This window comes from Limulus polyphemus, unplaced genomic scaffold (genome assembly GCF_000517525.1).
Source record: "Limulus polyphemus unplaced genomic scaffold, Limulus_polyphemus-2.1.2 Scaffold112, whole genome shotgun sequence".
In the NCBI taxonomy this organism is placed as follows: Eukaryota; Metazoa; Arthropoda; class Merostomata; order Xiphosura; family Limulidae; genus Limulus; species Limulus polyphemus.
In genome coordinates this window covers 545,849-565,202 of record NW_013665722.1, presented here as the reverse complement: position 1 = coordinate 565,202, position 19,354 = coordinate 545,849, and the positions used below count along the sequence as shown (strand labels likewise).

Genomic DNA, 19,354 nt, shown 5'->3' with positions numbered 1-19,354 from the left:
GCCACACAAAGAAGATCATATAGAGGTAGAAGGAAAATCTAAAATGACAATAGGAGCACATAAGTGTCACATGATACACATAAATGAAGATTAGAAATTTATTTAAATATTTCTTTTTTAAATTATGAAATTAAAACTTAAATAATATTAAAATTTGAATTATAATCTACATTTTATTGCCATGTTTATTAACATATTATAACAGTTAATTAGATTTTGAATATAACTGTAAAAAGGTCATGACATGCACACTTTCACCCAGCCATACACATAGGGTTAATCATACTTTGTAACTTTCAAACTCCTTCCTTGAAGTTTCCAGTTCTTCTTGGGCTATTTTAACATCCTTCTGAAGTAGCAACACCTTATTCTCTAAAGACCTCACTACTTTCACATGGTTTTCCTTGCTAACTTTTAAAAGGTCTGAGAGCCTTTGGTTCTCCAGCATGTTTTCTGACAACTGAACCTAAAGGAGATGAAATATGAATCTTGAAAAATATTAAATTTTTAATTATACAAAAAGAATAAGAAAAGAAACTGATGAAATTAAACTTTTCATAGCTATACCAGCTTATAATAGTAAGTTTCTAAATATTTAATCGTGAGAACTTTTTGTTTACTAAATATCTTGTTACAAACTTACTAACAATTTAAAGTAATAGAAACAAAATAGCAAATCTTTTGATAACTGTTTTCAGCACATGCTAAACATCTGCAGCTGGATGCATCAATGAAATACATATAATTTGCAATACAAATTTAAATGACTTAGCCATTAATTACATAATGATTTAGCTTACAATTATTCCATAATAATTCAAGCAGCCATACTGAAACAGACCAAATACTTATTCCCTAATATTATTGATATGTATTTATATATAAATTTCTTACTGACTTAATTAAATTACTACTGTTAAAATCAAAATTCTAAGCCTAACTCTTACTTTCAGCTCTTCACTCTTTTGTAAAGCTGATTCTAGATGATTTTTTAACTTAGCCTCAGTATGAAGTAGGTCAGTTTCATTGTTCCTTGCCGCTGACAATTCAGATTTAGTCCTATCCAGAGTTTCTTTTAAATTATTTGCTCTTGCCTCTTCCAGCTGGTGCTGACTATCAAGATGTTCTAAAAACATGATAGTTTTCTATATCATCATTGAATATAAATATGCGTTTTATGAACTTTAGTATAAAATTAATTTTATTCAATCATCCTAAAATACAGGACATCCAACTACAAAACCTGATATGTATTTAATCATGAGAGAACAAATGCTCTTTTGTTCATTGGACATTTTGGGTCACAATGAGCAAAAACAAAAATATTTAATAATTGAAAAGTTACAAAATCATTATAAATACTCCCATCTTATAATTTTGTTTTCATAACCAGAAAGTTCCAGTTTATATATCCAGTGATATTAAATTTGATTGATATTCGTTAATACAATTCTTCTGATACTTTATTTTGACACAAGTGGCTATAAATCATAAAAACAATGGCAGAAACTGATACAAATTTATCACTGATGTAGAACCTCCCTTTTCAAAATGGTTTTACCATTACCTTTATCAAGCTAGATTCTTTTCAATAAATAACACTTGCCTGCAAATATAAACTTCATAAAAGTTGTTTTGGTTTTAAATAATGGATTTTCCATAATTCAGCTACACAAATTTCTAAAATAATATCCAATTTTTTTCTATCACTTACGGATTTTTTACATATTTTATTATTATGTTTGTTAACAAAAACACACACAAACTGAAGAACAGAGAAGAACATTGATGTCAAACAAATATGCATCCTTGTTTATCCTGATTTTTTTTTGTGAAATCTACGTCTTTTTAGGCTCAAAACTAGATGTTGTGGTCTTTCTTTTGTGTATTGCATCTGGAACATCTCGTTTCAATGACCAGCAGTAATCAGCCGTCTTCCCTGATACCACATCTCCATTTCTCTAATATCTTGAAGCAACTGGATGTTTTTGAGGGAATTTTACAATTGCTTCAGTGTTTTTAGTATTTTAAAAGAATTTAAGAAAGAAGTTATAACGATTTTCTGAGTTTTTAAGTGAACATACACATGAAGAAATGGCGTAAGTAGAAGAAGCCTGTGTTACGAAATAAGGTCAAGAGCTAGGAAATTACAGCTAGCTGGTTAAGTGGTATTGAGCATCATGAGGTAGTGAATCATGAGTAAAGAGTTATAAAAAATAAAGCCACAACAGAGATGCTAAGAAAAATGCTAGCCATAAGTTTGACAGTGATAACTTACCGATGCTGAGTTAGTAGTACAGTAAAGGCTACTAAAATGTTTATGATAACATCCCAAATCGGCACTTTGATGCAAGATCTGTTACTCCAGATCAGTGTAATAGTACAAGTAAAAAGACAACTGGAGCACTCACCATCACAGTAACAATTACTTGAGAGTTTTGATTTTTGTTTTGGATTAGTCCGGAGAGTTGCACAGATTGACCAATAAAGTGTTAGAACTACTTGCAAGTAGTTAGAAATACTATTTGGAAAGTAAAAATATTACAAAGAAATTATGGTTTAAAAACTCGTGTCTGGAGCTAAAAATTAGTTCTCTCCAGGAAGAATTGAGATTCTCTCCAGAGTTACTGATAATCCAGAAGCTATGAAAGTTTCCCAGCTGCAAAGATTTACCAGATCAACTATGTTGTAAGTAATGAAACTATTTCTCTCATAATCAATTAATGTGAATTTGGATAGACTCTAAAGAAGCATATAAAATCTAAGAAACTTGATGCTATATATATGAGTTATAATTACTAGTGTTCTTAAACCAAATAAATGATTAAAGAAGTGTAGCTTATGTTGAGAAACTTAAATAAACTTGATGTATTGTGTTTAATATCAGTCTTAGGATCAGTTTGTTTAGTCTAACTGTAAATCTCCTTGAGTTAGTGACTTTTGAGCTCCACTCGCCACTGCAATCCTCAACTAAATAAATTTGGTGTAATCGGCAGTACAGTTGAAGCTCCAAAAATTAGTCCTAAGGACACTGTCCATTACAATCTTGATGAAACCTTTCCCCTTGTTCTTTGCTGATGGTACTGAGATTTTCAGGGGAATAGTCAATATGTGAGTTTAAGAAATTAACTTTAAAGCTTATCTTACAACCCAACTCTTTGAATTTATCAAGCATGTTATTGACACTATTTTTGTAATTTGGGTTCTTGTTGTTTCCTGAAAAAATTTCAATAAGATCTTTACAGGCAATTTATGCTTCTTTTTCAACTTTCCTCATTGTCCTTTCCAACTGTTCATCCAAATTCAATTTCTTATGCTGAGGTTGACAAAAATCTCTTTTTTAAGTTTTGCTTCTGAAAGAACTGGGAATTGCCCATACAGGTACTTGAAACAGTCATCATCTTTGTCTAAGGCCTTTACAAATTGCTTCATCAAGCCCAGTTTTATGTGAAGTGGACGTAATAGGACTTTCTCTTTCATGTTCAATGTTACCATTGTGAAGAAGAACACCTTTTAGACTTCTTTTGGAGGAGTCAATGAACAATTGCCACTCACTTGGTTTATAGACTGCAGCTCCTAGCATTGATATTAATTCAGCAATATTATTGCAATAAATCAGTGAACCTTCGTGCAAAAAGTATGGTATAAACTCTTTCTCATGATTTCTGTACCAATAAAATGATGTTCCTGGATAAAGTAAGTTCTTAGCCCAAAGTCTGGACCCCAAAATCTCTGAAGAATCCTTTGGAAGGCCCAAATCTCTCACAATATCATTAAGTTCACCTTGTGTGAAAAGTTGTGGTTTACCAGATGTTTCAGGTTGAAAACAATCCCTATCATCATTTCTATTGACATCAGATTCAGAATCAGATGAAACTATCAAGAATCTCTAGTGGAGTAGGTACAGGTACATCAAGCCCATGAGCAACAGGTCTTATAGCAGACTGAAAGTTTGGATAAGAAATTTCCTTTCTATTTCAAGTGTTGTAGCCTTGCAGTCATCTCTGTGGTTTCTAGGCTCATGCTACACCATTGGAATTCCAAAAGGCAAAGACTTTTTTCTTACCTTTAGTCCACTGTCTCAACTCTTCGACACAAACGGTACAAATCTTGTGCAGAGCTCATGATTTGTCTTGGTCCCCAAATTTTATTCCAAAATATGAGTAATATGCTTTTTTGATGAACTCTGTAATGTTATGCCTTTGTTTCTTTACAATAAATTAACCCCAAATATAACAGAATATGTTTGGGTCATTTACACAACCTCATGATGCCATAATGACAAATAAATAATACTGAAAACACAAAATAAGGTAAAAGTACACACACACAAACAAATACTATCCAGAAATGACAAATCATGTAGCTTGTTAACCATTTATATACTAGCAGTGTTTCTCTCGTGGGTTCTAGAATGATCAATAAGGCTCTCACATTGCAATTGGTCTGGAGAAATCTATAGCCAGTGGTTGTCAACATTTTAAGCATAATAAAATGTGACCAGATTTCAATAAAAATGATTCATTTGTGTAAAAGTACATATGACATTTTGTTAAAAATCTGTACATGATGGAGAAAAATGGAATTAGTGTAGAACATGTAAAAATTTTCAAGACAATAAAACCATCACAGGCCTGTGTAATCATTTCATTAATTTGTGTGTGTGTTGTTTGATAACAATGAAGTTAGCAACATTAATCAATAAATAAGGAACTGAGTCATAGGAATATTTTGCCATGACCTACTATATTTGCCAAACCTAATTATGTTTACCTGACGTCTTGTAGCTTTCAAACATACAATGTAAAACGAAAATAACATCTACAGAAACTAAAAAAGATTCTTAAATCTGTAGTTTATTCTAAACTTCCCATTGGATTCCTTTGTTCGTAACTGTAAATTATTCATTCTAAAACATTTCCAAGTTAAATTACATAAAGAAAGAACTATTTTTTACTCAAATTTTGAAATTTTATACACAGGTGTATACTCAATACTTGAAAGTCACTCATAGGTAAAATTCACTATAAATAAAACATTTATAATGCTTTGACAGTCAAGGATAATAGTTAATAACTAAATATTCAAAGAGGAAGTTTTCTTTTCTTACATAACAGTATAGGTAAACCATATAATAAAAAATGTATCAGTGTTTACTGTAATTTACCTTACATTCTACTAACAATGAATGTTAAATTTAATTACATTTTTAATTATGAATTTTGCACAAGTTTTGTCTTACAAACAGCAAACATGGAGGTAACCTATAAGCATCTATATTACCAATTTCTCCCTGAAGTCCTGAAATTTTCTCCTTCAGCCTAACGAGCTCTTCATTGATTTCTTCTTTTTCTGTAGACATTTGTTTCAACTGCTGATTAAGTTCTGAAATAGTTCGTTCATAATCTGCCATTTCTAAATCAAGTAAACTGTGAGCATTTTTCTTGGCTTCCTAAAACAAATTGAAAGTTTTAAATTAAAATCATTTCAATGCACTTAGGAAGTAAAATAAGGAAGTGCAACTACAGTGCATATAAAAATGATAAATTACTGTATTTCCCTTTTTATACTTTATTGATTCACTGTCACTTGCTATGAACAGTAACACAAGATTATCAAATGCATATCTCGTTCAGGATCATGAATTGATAAATAAACTAATCAAGTGGTTTTAAGTCAAGCTGAACAGAACTTATTCAAACTAGTTTATTACAATAAGCATGAATGATATTTCTTCCCACAGCCAAATTTGCTTGTGCAAATAATGAAAAACAAAAAATACATGTAAAAACAAGAAATTCTGAAGGTTTCATGAATTTTAGGAAAAATTCATTGTAAGTTAAAGTTGTCAAACATAACTTGAAATCTTAAAATTGCAAAAACAGGATGTATTTCTCAGATTTCAGTACAGTGTACATGTAGTAAGCATAATAACAAACCACTAACTATCCTTAAATTTACTGGTAAAAAACAAAAGGTGCAATAATTTAAGCCAAAATGGGTTGCAACTATATATGTCATACATGTCTCTTTACATGTTAGTTGTATTAACTACATATATTATACACAAACACGAATGTTTAAACACATATGTACCTTTTTTTAAACTACTCTACATGGGCTGTGCTAATGTATGGTAACATGTTTCACACTTAGCCTGTGTCAAATGTGAAACTGTGAAACAGAAGCCAATGGCTTTCAGTTGCATTAATTGCATAGACAACAGCAGTTTATAGCAACAAAAGTATTTGCAAGTTTTGGCTTACATCCCCTAGAGAAGGAGCTAGGTTAACCCTAGAAGTATTGTACAAGTCTCTAAGATTAAAAACACTGTAAAGTTACTGATAAAACAAGAAACACAAATAATTACTTTTAGAAAGTAATGAATTCAGAAAAGTTTTTTATTTAACAGATATAAGCATTATTGCCACATGACAAGTGGTGGTATGCAAATTTGCATATCAACTATACTAAGAGAAACCATAACATGGTATGAAAACTCTAATTTCAAATGTGTGCAATAATTCTTTCAAGCATTGTACACCAGTCTATATTCAAAATATTAAAGCATTTAAAAAATAAAGATATACAACTTTATCTTCTTTTTTAAGCTACATCCTCATCATTTAACTTTCCATGCCAAAACTTACACGTAGGTAAAAAGCTACAAATGTGAATTCACTTTCCTCATTGTATGTATCTATGATGCAATAAAAAGTTTATTTATAGGCAGATTATTCAGTCCAAATAAATAAAATTAAGTTAGAATCAAGTCAGAAACAACAAGTGAGCAAACTATGATGAGCACAGATGTAAACTGTTTAAAAGATGAAACTTAAACATTTTGTACAAGTAATATTTCTGAAACTGCTTGATGAGCTTCTAAACAGTATAAAATTTGCACAGTATATCTTTTGTTAATAAATAGACTTAGGTGATTGTATAGAGTGCTGAACACGACAGCAGTTATATACATTTTTAAGGGTTTCCACGAAAAAAAATACATATTTTTCCTGTTGGAACATTACCAGCTTTGGATAATTCAGTGTTTACTATAGACTAATATATTGTAGCTTAGTGTGTACATTTACCTTAAGCTCCTCTTCAAGTTTTTCCACTTTTACTTTACAAAGTTCCTTCTGAGTTTCCAATTCTTTTCCCAAAGAGGCAATTTTTTCTTCTTGTTTTTTAAAATCACACTTTGTTGTCTCATGTTTCTTCAGCTCTAAATTTTTTTCTGCTTCTAAAACAACTATTCTTTCCTCTAGGTTTGTCTTGCTTTGCTCCAAAACCTGAATAACATAGGTCAATTGATAATGTCACTTTAGAAATATTCATTGTCAAAACAATGTACATACATGTGTGTGAATAAAAATATTCAACTGGTAAGTGACTACTAGGATTTTCATTAGTCTAATGATACATTTGAACTCTAGTATTTCCTACCTACAAAGCTGTACCAACTTAATAAAACAATGTTTCAAGTCTGTGACTGTCATGTAATTTCACAAGTAACGAAATTGTCATTATTAATTTCTAATATGCAAGTAAACAGAAATATATTTAAAACACTTTTTTTTACATTAAATAAACACTGAAATGTTATACTTTATGTCTAACCTTAAGTGTTAAACAAATCTTAAAAACTACCAAATTTTCATCTCCATTTTTCACCAATTCTTCTGATACCAGATGAGTTGACTGAACAGTGTTATATTACTCAAACCATGATTCTTGAACAACTGGTGCAGAGTACTAATCTGTACACTTACAAAAGCTTTACATGTATTTCAGAATACAGAATATAATGTTATGTTTGCTTGTCTTTATAACATGCTAAACTACAAGAACTATAAAGATACAGTTATATAGATGTATAATGTCAATTTGTTTACTAATACCTATGCAATATAACTGGTGAGCAAAGTTTTTGAAAATATTCTTAAGACAGTTAATGCAATACAAAGTGGAACCCAATCTTCAATGCCAGCAAAATTACATGATTATATTATAATATAATTATATACTATCATACCAAAAGTCATGGGATATGGGTAGTTATGAATAAAACATGTCTTTATTCCAAGAAATTAATAGCATGTTGGCCCACCTTTGGCCTTAATAACTACTTATGCATCGTGGAAGACTGTCTACTAATTTCTGGTAGAAAGCTGGTGGTATTGTGCTCCACTCGTCCTTTAAAGCATTAGTAAGCTCCACTACTGAAGAGGGCCATCTTAGTATTGTCTTAATTCTGCATTCCAGTTCCTCCCAAAGATGTTCTATCAGGTTAAGATTGGGGCACTGTGCTGGCCACTGCAATGTTCTGATGTTGTTCTCTTCAAACCATGCATTCACAATCCTAGCTTTATTACATGGAGCATTATTATGTCAGAAAGTGTAAAGGCTGGTACCATAAAATTACCATAATGTAGGACACACAGAATTGTTCAGAACATCAATGTAGGACTCAACATTCTTGGATTTATGCACTGCAACCAGTGAACCTAGTCCATACCATGAGAAAGCACCTCCAGACCATGATACCGCCACCTCCAAACTTTGCTGTTGGGACAACACACTCAGGTAATAAGCATTCTACAGGCATCCTCCATACCGAAACACATCCATCAAAGTGGAAGAGCGTGTAGCATGACTCATTACTCCACAGGACTGATTTCCATTGATCCAGGTTCGGTGTGCCTTGCCCCATGTCAATCAACGGTGTGCATTTGTTTTTGTTATCAACAGCTTGTGGGTTGCAGCTCTTCCTTAAAAATTAATAGCATGCAGCTGTCAACTTGTTGTTGAAACACTTATTGGATTGTCTGTGGCTGTTCATATCTCCAAACACAGATTCTCTGCAGTCTGACAGAGAGATGAGGTAACCAGCCTTCTCAAGGCAAGTCATCTCCTGTCAGTCAATATTTTACACCTAACCGTTTGTTTCATGGGCTCATTTTCACCTGTGGATTTCTATTTCTTCAGCACATTGCCAACTGTCAACCTGGGAAAGTTTAATTGTTGCGCAATAGCATGCACAGACATTTTCCCCAATTGACATCCAACTATCCTTCCCAAGTACTCATCGTTCAGTGTACAAGTCCAAAATGACTTCCAAGTGAACCGCTGATCACCTTTATGGGCCAAACTATTTGCATATTTCCTCATCACACCCATTTTCCTGCAATCAGAGGTGTGTCCCATGACATTTGGTAGGATAGTGTGTGTATATATATATATATATATATATATATACACACACAAAACATTTTTCAACTTAATTTATTTCCATTTTAAGATAGATTATTGTGAATGCAGACACTTTAGCGCTATAGCTTGATTGTTAAGGATAGTTTAACTTCCAAATCATACTTTATTCTAAGCAAGGATGGTTTTATTTAATTACATATATCTATGCAGATGTCCTCAACTAATTGATACAAAAGTTTGAGAAGACATCACTTATAGCCTTTAACCAGCATCTAAAGTCCTCAAATCCTAATTTTATATCTATCTATGTTTGTAGTTATTCAAATTTTTGTATTTTGTAGGTTTCACCAACTCCCTCATTCTCAATGATGCAAAAAAAAATACATAAAAAATATATACAAGGAAATTTCTATGTAAATAACTAGTGTAAGTAAATCTTGCATACTACTACAAGTATTTTATAAATATGTACCTTCTTCTGTGCCTGGAGGGCATCTGCAGTTTTTTGTATTTGATCTCTTTCAAGTCTCACATTTTCTACTTGCTCCCGAACTTTGTTCAGCTCTGTAACTGAGGAGGTTACATCTTGTTCAGCTTGTTTTAATGACTTTTTTGTTACTTCATGTTCATCTTGCAATTTATCATACTCTTCCTGCAAGCTCTAAAAATTAAGGACAATTATCTTATACAATCCTTGTTCATAAGGCTTTTAAATGAAAACCTAATACTTAAAAAGGGGGATTAAATAAAAGAAAATGGAATATACATAGAATACTAGATGTTGTATTGAGCTAAATAAAAACCATATGAAAGAGAAAAACAAAATTCTTATTGGCAAACACTATCTCCTCCCCCTCCCCCCCATCTGTAGGATGATTCGTCTCTTTGTTGAATTTTGTGCAAAGCTACTTGAGGTTTGTTTTTACTCGCCATTCCTAATACTGAAGTGATAAGCTAATGGGAATGCAACTGGTCAACCCCACCTATTGACAAAACTTGGTCTACTATTGTCAGATCAAATAGTGGGATTTGACTGTCACTCTTATAATGCATCCATTGGCTCAAAGAGCAATTACTTTATTTTTGATGTCAATGTGGCATGAACAACTGAGCCTTAGATCCACAATAAAGCACACTAACCATTAGGCTTCAGTTGATTCATGTAGGATAATAATGCCACAAGTTAGTTTGGGGTAATACAGACATAAGGGAGGGCAATATAAAGTAGTAGATGACAGAGGTTCTCCCTCATCAGGTTTCAGCCTGTAGTTTTAACATGTTGCACTACTTAACAGAAACTGAATGCTACGTGAGCTAGGTTGTGTTTGCTCTTTCCTACCAAAAATATCATAAACAGCTACAGTGCTAACTGATGAAACAGTGCATTCTAACCTATGTAAGTAAGAATGTAAGAAAAGTGAGTTTAATTAGCTATACTCATTACTAAGTTTAGTTCTAGTTTTGAGCTAAGTACGTAGCTCGCTTTGATCAAAAGTTTAGAATTTATTTTTTTCTATTTTCAAGTTTTTATGGTAATTCTTAACTTAAAAATATATTTTGGATCACTAAATTTTATATGCTTCTTTTCATAAATTACTGACTGAACAATTTCAATTATTTTTAGTTTTTAAGAAACTCCATAAATCATAACCTACTGTAAAGAGATTTTTTTACAATTACCTTTGTAAAAATGTTTCATATTTTAAAAACATGTTTTTAAACAAACTATTTGTACATCATTTTAACTAATTTCAAGTTCTTCTTTCTTATACATAAACTTAAGCATAAATAGTTTGCCAAAAACAACTGCTAGCTAAAAAAAAAAAATTATTAATGGAAAAATATGTCTGAATCTCAATCACATGTAAATAAAAAGAATTATATTCAAAACTAAACCAGATGTTTTATTTGTATAGTACATGTTTCATAAGCCTGCACGTTTTTCTTCATACCTCTGTCCTATATAAAATTGCTTGAGTTTGCATATAAAGAAAGTATATATGCATATCAAAAATGAAGTTTTTTTAATGAATAACATAAGTACTTGTTACCTAATAATTTTACATGTTCAAGAAGTATCCTTATTACGTGCTTATTTTTATTCACATAAAACCAAAGCACTTCCGGAAACAGAAGATACATTCTGCTATTCAGTATACATTTACAATGTAGTATCATGATGGTAGTGATAGGAGTTTCAGTCAATAAAGTTTGGTGTGACCACTGTTAGCTACAACTGGATGCATTACACATTTAATTATCTTTCTCAGAGGATGTGGTACTATGACTTTGACAATTTTGGTTTGCAGTGAGTCAGTATTCAATACATTTTATGTTCAGTACACTGAACATCTGAAAAAAAAATTCTTATAATGTTCAATAATATTCTTACTTAGGCTTAATGTACCAGACTACATGTTTAACAAATTAAGTAAGATATAAAATAAATAAATGAATGAAAGTAAAGTACCAAATTAATTAATTCCATATGATGGCATACACTGATTTTGTAACAACTTGTAATAGCTTAATGTGAAAGCTAGTTCTATGAACACTTACAAAAATTAGTAAGTGTTAAAGTACTTATTTAGAAGATTTTAAACTACTTGCATTTTCAAAAATATTAAAGAAAATATATAGAAAAAATATATTTCAAACTTATGTAAAATATTTGTATGGCAGCACAGACCAAACTAATATTCAAGTAATACAGGCCTAAAACAATGTATTTAATACACACAGATCAGTATAACAGAGTGTATCAGTTTTTTTTTATCAGAGAATATAATAATATGTTGGCAAACAGCTGTCTATCAGCATAATAAAGTGACTTGTTTTGTGGGGAACATACTACATATTTCAACACAACAATGGACTGTCTTCTTCAGGTATAAAGACAGACCAACAACCTGTCAAAAAATCTAGTATATTACCCTCATAAATAATCACTTCATTATGCTTGCCAACTCATCATTATATTAATATAATTTACTTCCTTACTTAAGTATCAGAGAATCTGTAATTGTGCTGCATCAATACGGAATAAAGTAATTGAAATACTACTCCTTGATTATGTACTTTTGAAACTAATTCTCAGTTGTTTTAAGCATGGATCAAATAATTTCACACAATTCATAATTATGAAGTAAGGGGAGTAATATTACAAATTTATCTATTTATTATTATTTTCACGAAAGTGAAAAAATATCAAAGTTTTCTTAACTACATATCACATTTAAAAACATTTCATTGAAAGTTTAAAAACACCTGATTTACATGCAAGTTACTGAAAATTAAAACAAACTATTTTTAGTTCATGTATTTTAAATAATTTATTGCTTTGTAAAAATACTCTCATTATATATTTAGCATCCTTAAAAAACAGCACTTTGTCTCTGTAGTGTTCTATAAGACAAAACCTAAAATGCACAGTTTCTATGATAGTACAAACATGAATAAACAAATATCATCCCTAGTTACGAACCAAAATGTGATCAAATAAAATATGCAAATGGAAATTTAAGAATGTAAAGTAGTGAATCAGAGTGCCATATTATTTTAAAAAACATATTTTCCATAAATTTCCTTTGACCTTCTAAGCCCAGTACTAGATTTTTCAGACCTGCTCACACACTTTTCCTCATAATTATGCCTAATCAACACCACTTTCACTTGGTTATGGTTATAAAAGGCAAAAACTTCAAAAATATATTTACTTCAGACTATGATACTACAGATCTTCAAACAAAGGCATTCAACTTGACAGTTAATAAAACATTGCATTTTTATTTATAAAACAATATTTGATCTAACCTCTCATCAGATATAATGAATTAAATAATCATCATGAGCTATAGCAATAGAGTGACTGACCAAGGTTATGTTACAATGTATCAATAACTGGCACACCTAAGCAGCATGGTTTTCATGCTCCTGCAGGCTCCAGGATATATATATATAAATAAAAAGAGGGTTACAACTTCTCATTTTTCCAGATTTTTTGGTTAATTTTTTAATCACATCTGATTTTTTTTTCCCCTTTTTTAAATTCTCTGATCTTTCCACATTTTTCCAATTTAATTTGCCTCCCTGTGAATTCAAACTATAGGCAAGGAATGTTTTTACCTGGAAATTAAGAACAGCTTGACGAGAATTTTCGTACAGCTCCTGAGTCTCTCTTGTCAAACTTTCTACTTTCTTTTGAAACATGTCTCTCTCTTCAGTAACTCCAGTCAACTAAATTTTAATACACATAGGCATAAGTATTAATAATATTGTTATTTTTAACATATTCTAGATATGATTGTACTTAAATTACATGGCAAATAAAAATTCAACTTTCCAGCACCTGCCACATGGGCCAGCCTGACATCTTGATGTGGTTAAAAAAGCAGTCATCCCAGAAAGGTTTGAGTTGTTTTGATTAAACAAAAAGATGTTTGTCACTATTTTCAAGGTCTAGATCACTTGACCAGACCCATGAACTGATCCAAGGCCATGAGAGCCCACAAGGAAAAATTAACTTGTAAATGTAAAGTAAAATGATGTAGCAATGAAACATGCTTGAAATGTTCTATATGTGGTTGTGAATATGATGGCTTAAGTGTAGCAATTATGCTAAACAGCAGGTCCAGATCAGATGAGGGAAACCATTATTCAACGATATACCAATCGATATGACATACCAGATGAATCTGAGATTCATCAACTGATTAATGCTTTGATAGTGAAACATAAAATAACTGGCACAATAGTATCATTATTTTCAAAAGGTGGAATCATACATAAGAAATCATTAGTTACAATATGTTTTGAAACTAATGCCACAGTGTTGAAGCTGAAGCAGATGCATGATACATTACAAGATGATTTCTGTAGCACTTATCAAACTAAAAATGTCATTTCTGCAATAAAAAGTAAATATAAGAATGTTGGTATAATGCCAAGAATGGTACTACCATAGTATAATCCATATAGATTTCATGTCATATATTCTTTAATATTTAGTTTTTCTTCCATTTTAGAAGTTGTGCTGATATTCATTCATCAAGATCTATCAAAACAACTCTAAATCACTGGTTTTTGGAATGACCCCCTGTTGACCATCCTAAACTCAATAGTAAGATATGCTGGACTGGCCTGTGTGGCAGATGTTAAATGAAATGTGAGTTTCCAACAAACCATCATGGTCATACTTAAAACGTTCAACATGTGCAGTATTTTACATATTATTTTAAGGGTCTGTGTTCCACACTCAAACTACAGTTCTTGACATACGTAAAAGTAATATTCTCTTCATAAACAACTGCAATAAAACACATGCACTTTTCTGAATAACTAGCTTTATGATACACTCTTACCCTTTTTTTAGTTTCCTCTAGTTCCTTCTTGACCTTCATAGCTACAGCCTTAAACTTTGCCATCTTTTCTTCTGTTTCCTTTAAACGTTGACATAGTTCTATAGATGTATCTGTGCTTTGATTTCCTGTAGTCTTTTGTGAGGAATTAGGGGCAGTTTTTAATAAATTAAGTTCTTCTAGCAACTTACATTTCTCTGTCTCAACTTCAGTGAGATCACATTTTACTTTTTCCAATTGGCTATTTAAATTTTTGACCTCATCTTCCAACTGTGGAATTACTTTAACTTTTAGCTCTTCTAAAGTCTGAAACATATCCATTTTCTCTTTACTGTATTTATCAGAAATATTTATCTGTTGCTGTAATTGCGTGTATAAATGTGTCTTTTCTTCCTCCCAAGCCTGGTTGCAAGCATCTTGCAATTTATAACTATGCTGTTGCAAATCTGCATTTTCCTCTTCTAGAGACTTCATCTTTGCCACTTGAGCCTCAAACTTCAACTTTAAGCTCTCAATTTCTTTTTCTAAAGAAATATTAGTCTTATAAATATCTTCACTGTTTTCTAAATAAATTTCTACCTGTACTTCTCTGTCTGTTGTAACTTTCACCATGTTTAGTTTGGCTTCTAATTCTGATTTTGCAACATTCATCTTTTCTAGGCTCTGCTGTACTTCTACCAAATTAATTGTTAATTGCTGAATTTCTTCCTTCAACTCTTCTATTTGCTGAAGACTACTCAGTTTCTCTTGTCTCAACTCTTCTTTTTCGTGTAAAACACATTCTATTTCTTTCACTTTATTCTCTAAATTCTCATTTAAGCTGCTAATGTGCATTTGAAGATGCTGGTTTGTATTTTCTAATTCTTGAAGGTTCTTAGTCAAATCATTTATTTTTTCCCTAAAGTGAAGACAATCCTGGTGCTCTTCAAGTTGACTAGTCAAATTTTGGTTTCTGTTAAACAGTTCACTACATTGCTCTTTAGATTCTTTTAACTCTTTATCTGTGTTTTTTATGCATTCTTCAGAAATTTTCAATTTATATACAGCCGAAATCAGATCTTGGTCTTTTTCTTCTAACTGTTTGTTTATCTTATGTAAAAGGTCTGTCTTTTCTGTCAATAACTGATTTACCCTGGTTTCTTTTTGTTTTGATTCACTGAGTTCAATTTCCAGATCTTTCACCATTTTACTGTATTCTTCAAGTTGTACTAAAGTACCTTGCTTGGCTTCTGATGCCTGTACTTTTGAGTCACCTCTAAGTAATGTTGATTCTTTTATAATTTCATTGACATTTAATTCACTGTCACGTTCCATAACATTTAACTTTTTTTTCAGTTCATCACAAATTCTACAAAGATCCTCATATTTATTTTCTAATTTTTCTTTTTCTTCAATGAGGTTATTTTTCTCCTCATGTAAAATGTCACATCTTTCTTTTTGCATAATTAACTGATTCTGAATCTCTTTTTTCTCAATATTGAATTCTTCAGCTCTATTATAGTTTATCTGAATTGCTTTTTTGATAAAGTCCAATCTACTTAATTCCATTTTAAACGTATCCTTTTCTGATTCATAAGGTTGTTCATTTCCTTGTAGTTCATAATTTAAATAATTTGAAATATCTATAAAAAAACTATTTAAGCTACTTTTTATTAAAATTTTATTCTTTTCATACTCATTACAAGTTTCTTGTAGCTGAGAAAGGTTAGGTGAAAGTTCTTCAATTTGTTTCTCATAAGCAACACACTGAGTGCAATGGTTACTTTCCTGCTGCGATTCATTATACAATGTTTGAAAATGCAGGCACTTGGATTTTAATTCATTATTCTCTCCTTTTAGCTCATCAATATAAAGACTAAGCATACCAACTTCTTTATCTAACTCAAGTTTTTCTTTTTCTAGTTTAGTGCTTTTTTCCAGTTCTTTTTCCAATGTTTTCCTTACTTCATATTCCTGATATTCTGTTTGTCCTTTCACTAAATTTTTCTCAAGTTCTTCTAACTGTTTTTGAACTTTTTCAAAAGAAAGCTGAGATTCTTTCTCTCTCTTTTCTGCTGCTGCTATCTCCTTTTCCAGTTTGCTTATGTGCAAGCTGTCATTCTCCAGATTGGCTTCCAAGCTCTTGATTTCAATTTTTAATTTTTCACATTCCAGTTCAAACTCTTTAGCTTCATCTTCAACAAATCTCTGTAAGTCTTTTACATGGGTCAGCTCCTCCACAAGGTTATGTTTTTCTTGGAAAGCAGCAGATAATGCACTCTCCAGATCCTTGATTTTCATCAAAGACTCCATCATATTAGCATTCAAATTGTTATCAAACTTTTTAATGGAATCTAACTCAGTGCAAATATTTATATTTTCTAGTCTTTGTTTTTTTGCTTCCTCTTCAAAAGCTTCACAAGCTTTTGTTGAATCTCTTAGTTTTGATGAAAGATTTTGAAGTTGTTCTTGCAATTCATTTACTTTAGCAGTTTTTTCATCAAGTTCAGAAGACATAGTTTCTTTTTCTTTTAATAAATCTGCTAAACGATTCTCTAAGTTGTTATTTAGCTCCTTTACACTACATAGTTCATTATTAACCATTACAAGTTCTTCCTTTTCATTTTGCACTTCATCTAATTTTAGTTTCAGTGATTCACATTCAATTTGAGAAATTTCCCAACTTTGCTTATATGCAGTAATTTCAGCCTTTAAATTCTCTTTTTCACAATTAAGAGCATCAAAATCACGTTGTAAATTATTATTTCTTTGGCAAAGCTCAGAGTTCTTCTGCTCTAAGTGAGTTTTCTCTGAATGCAAATTTTTGATATCTTCAAGATCATTTAGTTGAGGAGTTGAAGTTGTAGCATCACTATGACTACAATGAAGTGTTTTCAATGAGCTAACAGCTGCATCTCGAGCTTCAATCAGCAAACTGGCCTGCTCTCTTAATTCCTGGAATAGATATACATATATAATTGTGAAAGTGAACAATTTTCATATGTACTTGACATTATTTTAATAATCTAACAAGTATGACACATTCAACCACAATTGGTCCCAAAGTTCTATAGTGTGCAAAAGAATGCTTGAAATTTATTCACAAAACAACAACATTAGTACAAATGGTAACTGTCAATGGCCCTTTGGTACTGTCTGTGGATCAACTCTGATTTTCCTTGTGAGCTTGTAAACAAACCATATTTTGTCAAAATTCAACTGTAGTTAAATATAAGATGATGACGATATTTATTTAAATTCTGAAGATTAAACACAGTAAATTATGAACAGTTCTTAAGTTTAACCTAACAAATGTTACCCTCCTATACTGAAGTTCGTTACGAAAATCTAAAATAAATTAACTTACAAAAAATAATACAATTTTTATTTTTTTAACTACTTTCATCTAAATTAGTCATAAGACACTATAAGTCAGCTATTAAAATATTCTTTACATATACAGATCAAAATCATAATGTATCAACCCTATGCACATAGGTTCAGACCAATGGGCCACACCTCTACTGGAAACTGATGCTTACTATAATTCCCAATTCACTTGTGTATATTCACAAAATTTGGCAAGATTTTAGTAAAGATTAAGTCTTTTGCACACAAAAAATCAGATTATTTGATTAAGTATTTAAGTAGGCACAGACCTGAAGGAATGGGGTCCAAACTTCCTCCATTTTTTTCCGAAATTAATAAAGAAAACAGTCAAACATTTTTACATTATCATATAATGTTAAATAGAAATGTCATATATTAGTATTTTCATTTCATTGACTGATTAGTTACCATGAGCTTTTTTTAACATTTTCTGAAGTCAACACAGCTGGAGTCTAAAGCAATTCGGTTATGGCCTCAGCCAATAAAGAATTATTTCTAAATAAATACAGAATGAACATCAATTAAACAATTGGTGAATTTTTATGCCTTGGCTGTTTTACAACAATAATTGTGTGTGTGTACTTTACACTACAGAGATTTCTTTCCTTAAAGTTAATATTACTTAGGACAGCTGCCGCTCTAATAACATATACTTGTTACAAACTCAGTTTTTCAATCTTTGGAAGTTAGAATACTCATGAGGAAAATGATTTTGTACTGTTGATGTCCAAAATAAAATAAAATGCAAGTGTTATGGTTGTATAAGTGACAACTTCAAACAAAATTTGAAAATCAAGCACAGCATTTACAAGTTCTAAACTTAACTATAACCATTTAATTCTAATTAAAAACTTGAAATGTTCGTCTTTGACCATTTTTTTTTATTTCAATCACATTACTAAAATGAAAGATATAAAAAATGGATTTCAATACCAACAGCGATTAGAACACATATTGCCCATTTTGTAACTATATGCTTAACAACAAAATATACTGTAAATTGAGTAATAAGGCATTTTTAGAAAATTAATATTTTGATTTTAATAATTTATTTTTGTTTCATGACTTTTATTCATGGTTAGCCTAAGATGCTAAATTATTCAACACTTACCTCTTCGCACCCCCAATTTTAATAACCACAATGAGCATAATTAATTAACCCTTTTGCTGTGTAGTTCAGATATATCCAAATAAACATTTATACACGCTGACTGAGAAATTCAGATTTACCCCACAGCTACCAAAAAAAAGTTTCCCCCTACTGTGACATGCAGGAATCTCCCCCTGTACTTGAAACAATCGCCTAACCTGTGTGTGTGCTGCCATCTATGTTCTACACCGTGAAACCTCGATGTTTATGTACCTCATTACAAAAATTGCAAAATTTGCATAAACACATATAGAATCTATATAAA

General features: G+C 31.1%; 1 protein-coding gene across 1 annotated transcript in view; it reads right to left on the bottom strand.

Moving 5' to 3' along the window:
• Positions 1-19,354, bottom strand: part of LOC106471489 (GRIP and coiled-coil domain-containing protein 2-like) — a 73,742-nt gene that overhangs the window by 20,651 nt on the left and 33,737 nt on the right. Inside the window, exons 6-12 of the mRNA XM_013932101.2 lie at positions 14,574-17,504; positions 13,339-13,449; positions 9,686-9,874; positions 7,092-7,292; positions 5,284-5,452; positions 948-1,126; positions 287-466 (exon numbers count right to left, since the gene is read on the bottom strand). Of these exons, the coding sequence (XP_013787555.1) occupies positions 287-466; positions 948-1,126; positions 5,284-5,452; positions 7,092-7,292; positions 9,686-9,874; positions 13,339-13,449; positions 14,574-17,504 (3,960 nt within the window). The remainder of the gene's footprint in view (positions 1-286; positions 467-947; positions 1,127-5,283; positions 5,453-7,091; positions 7,293-9,685; positions 9,875-13,338; positions 13,450-14,573; positions 17,505-19,354) is intronic.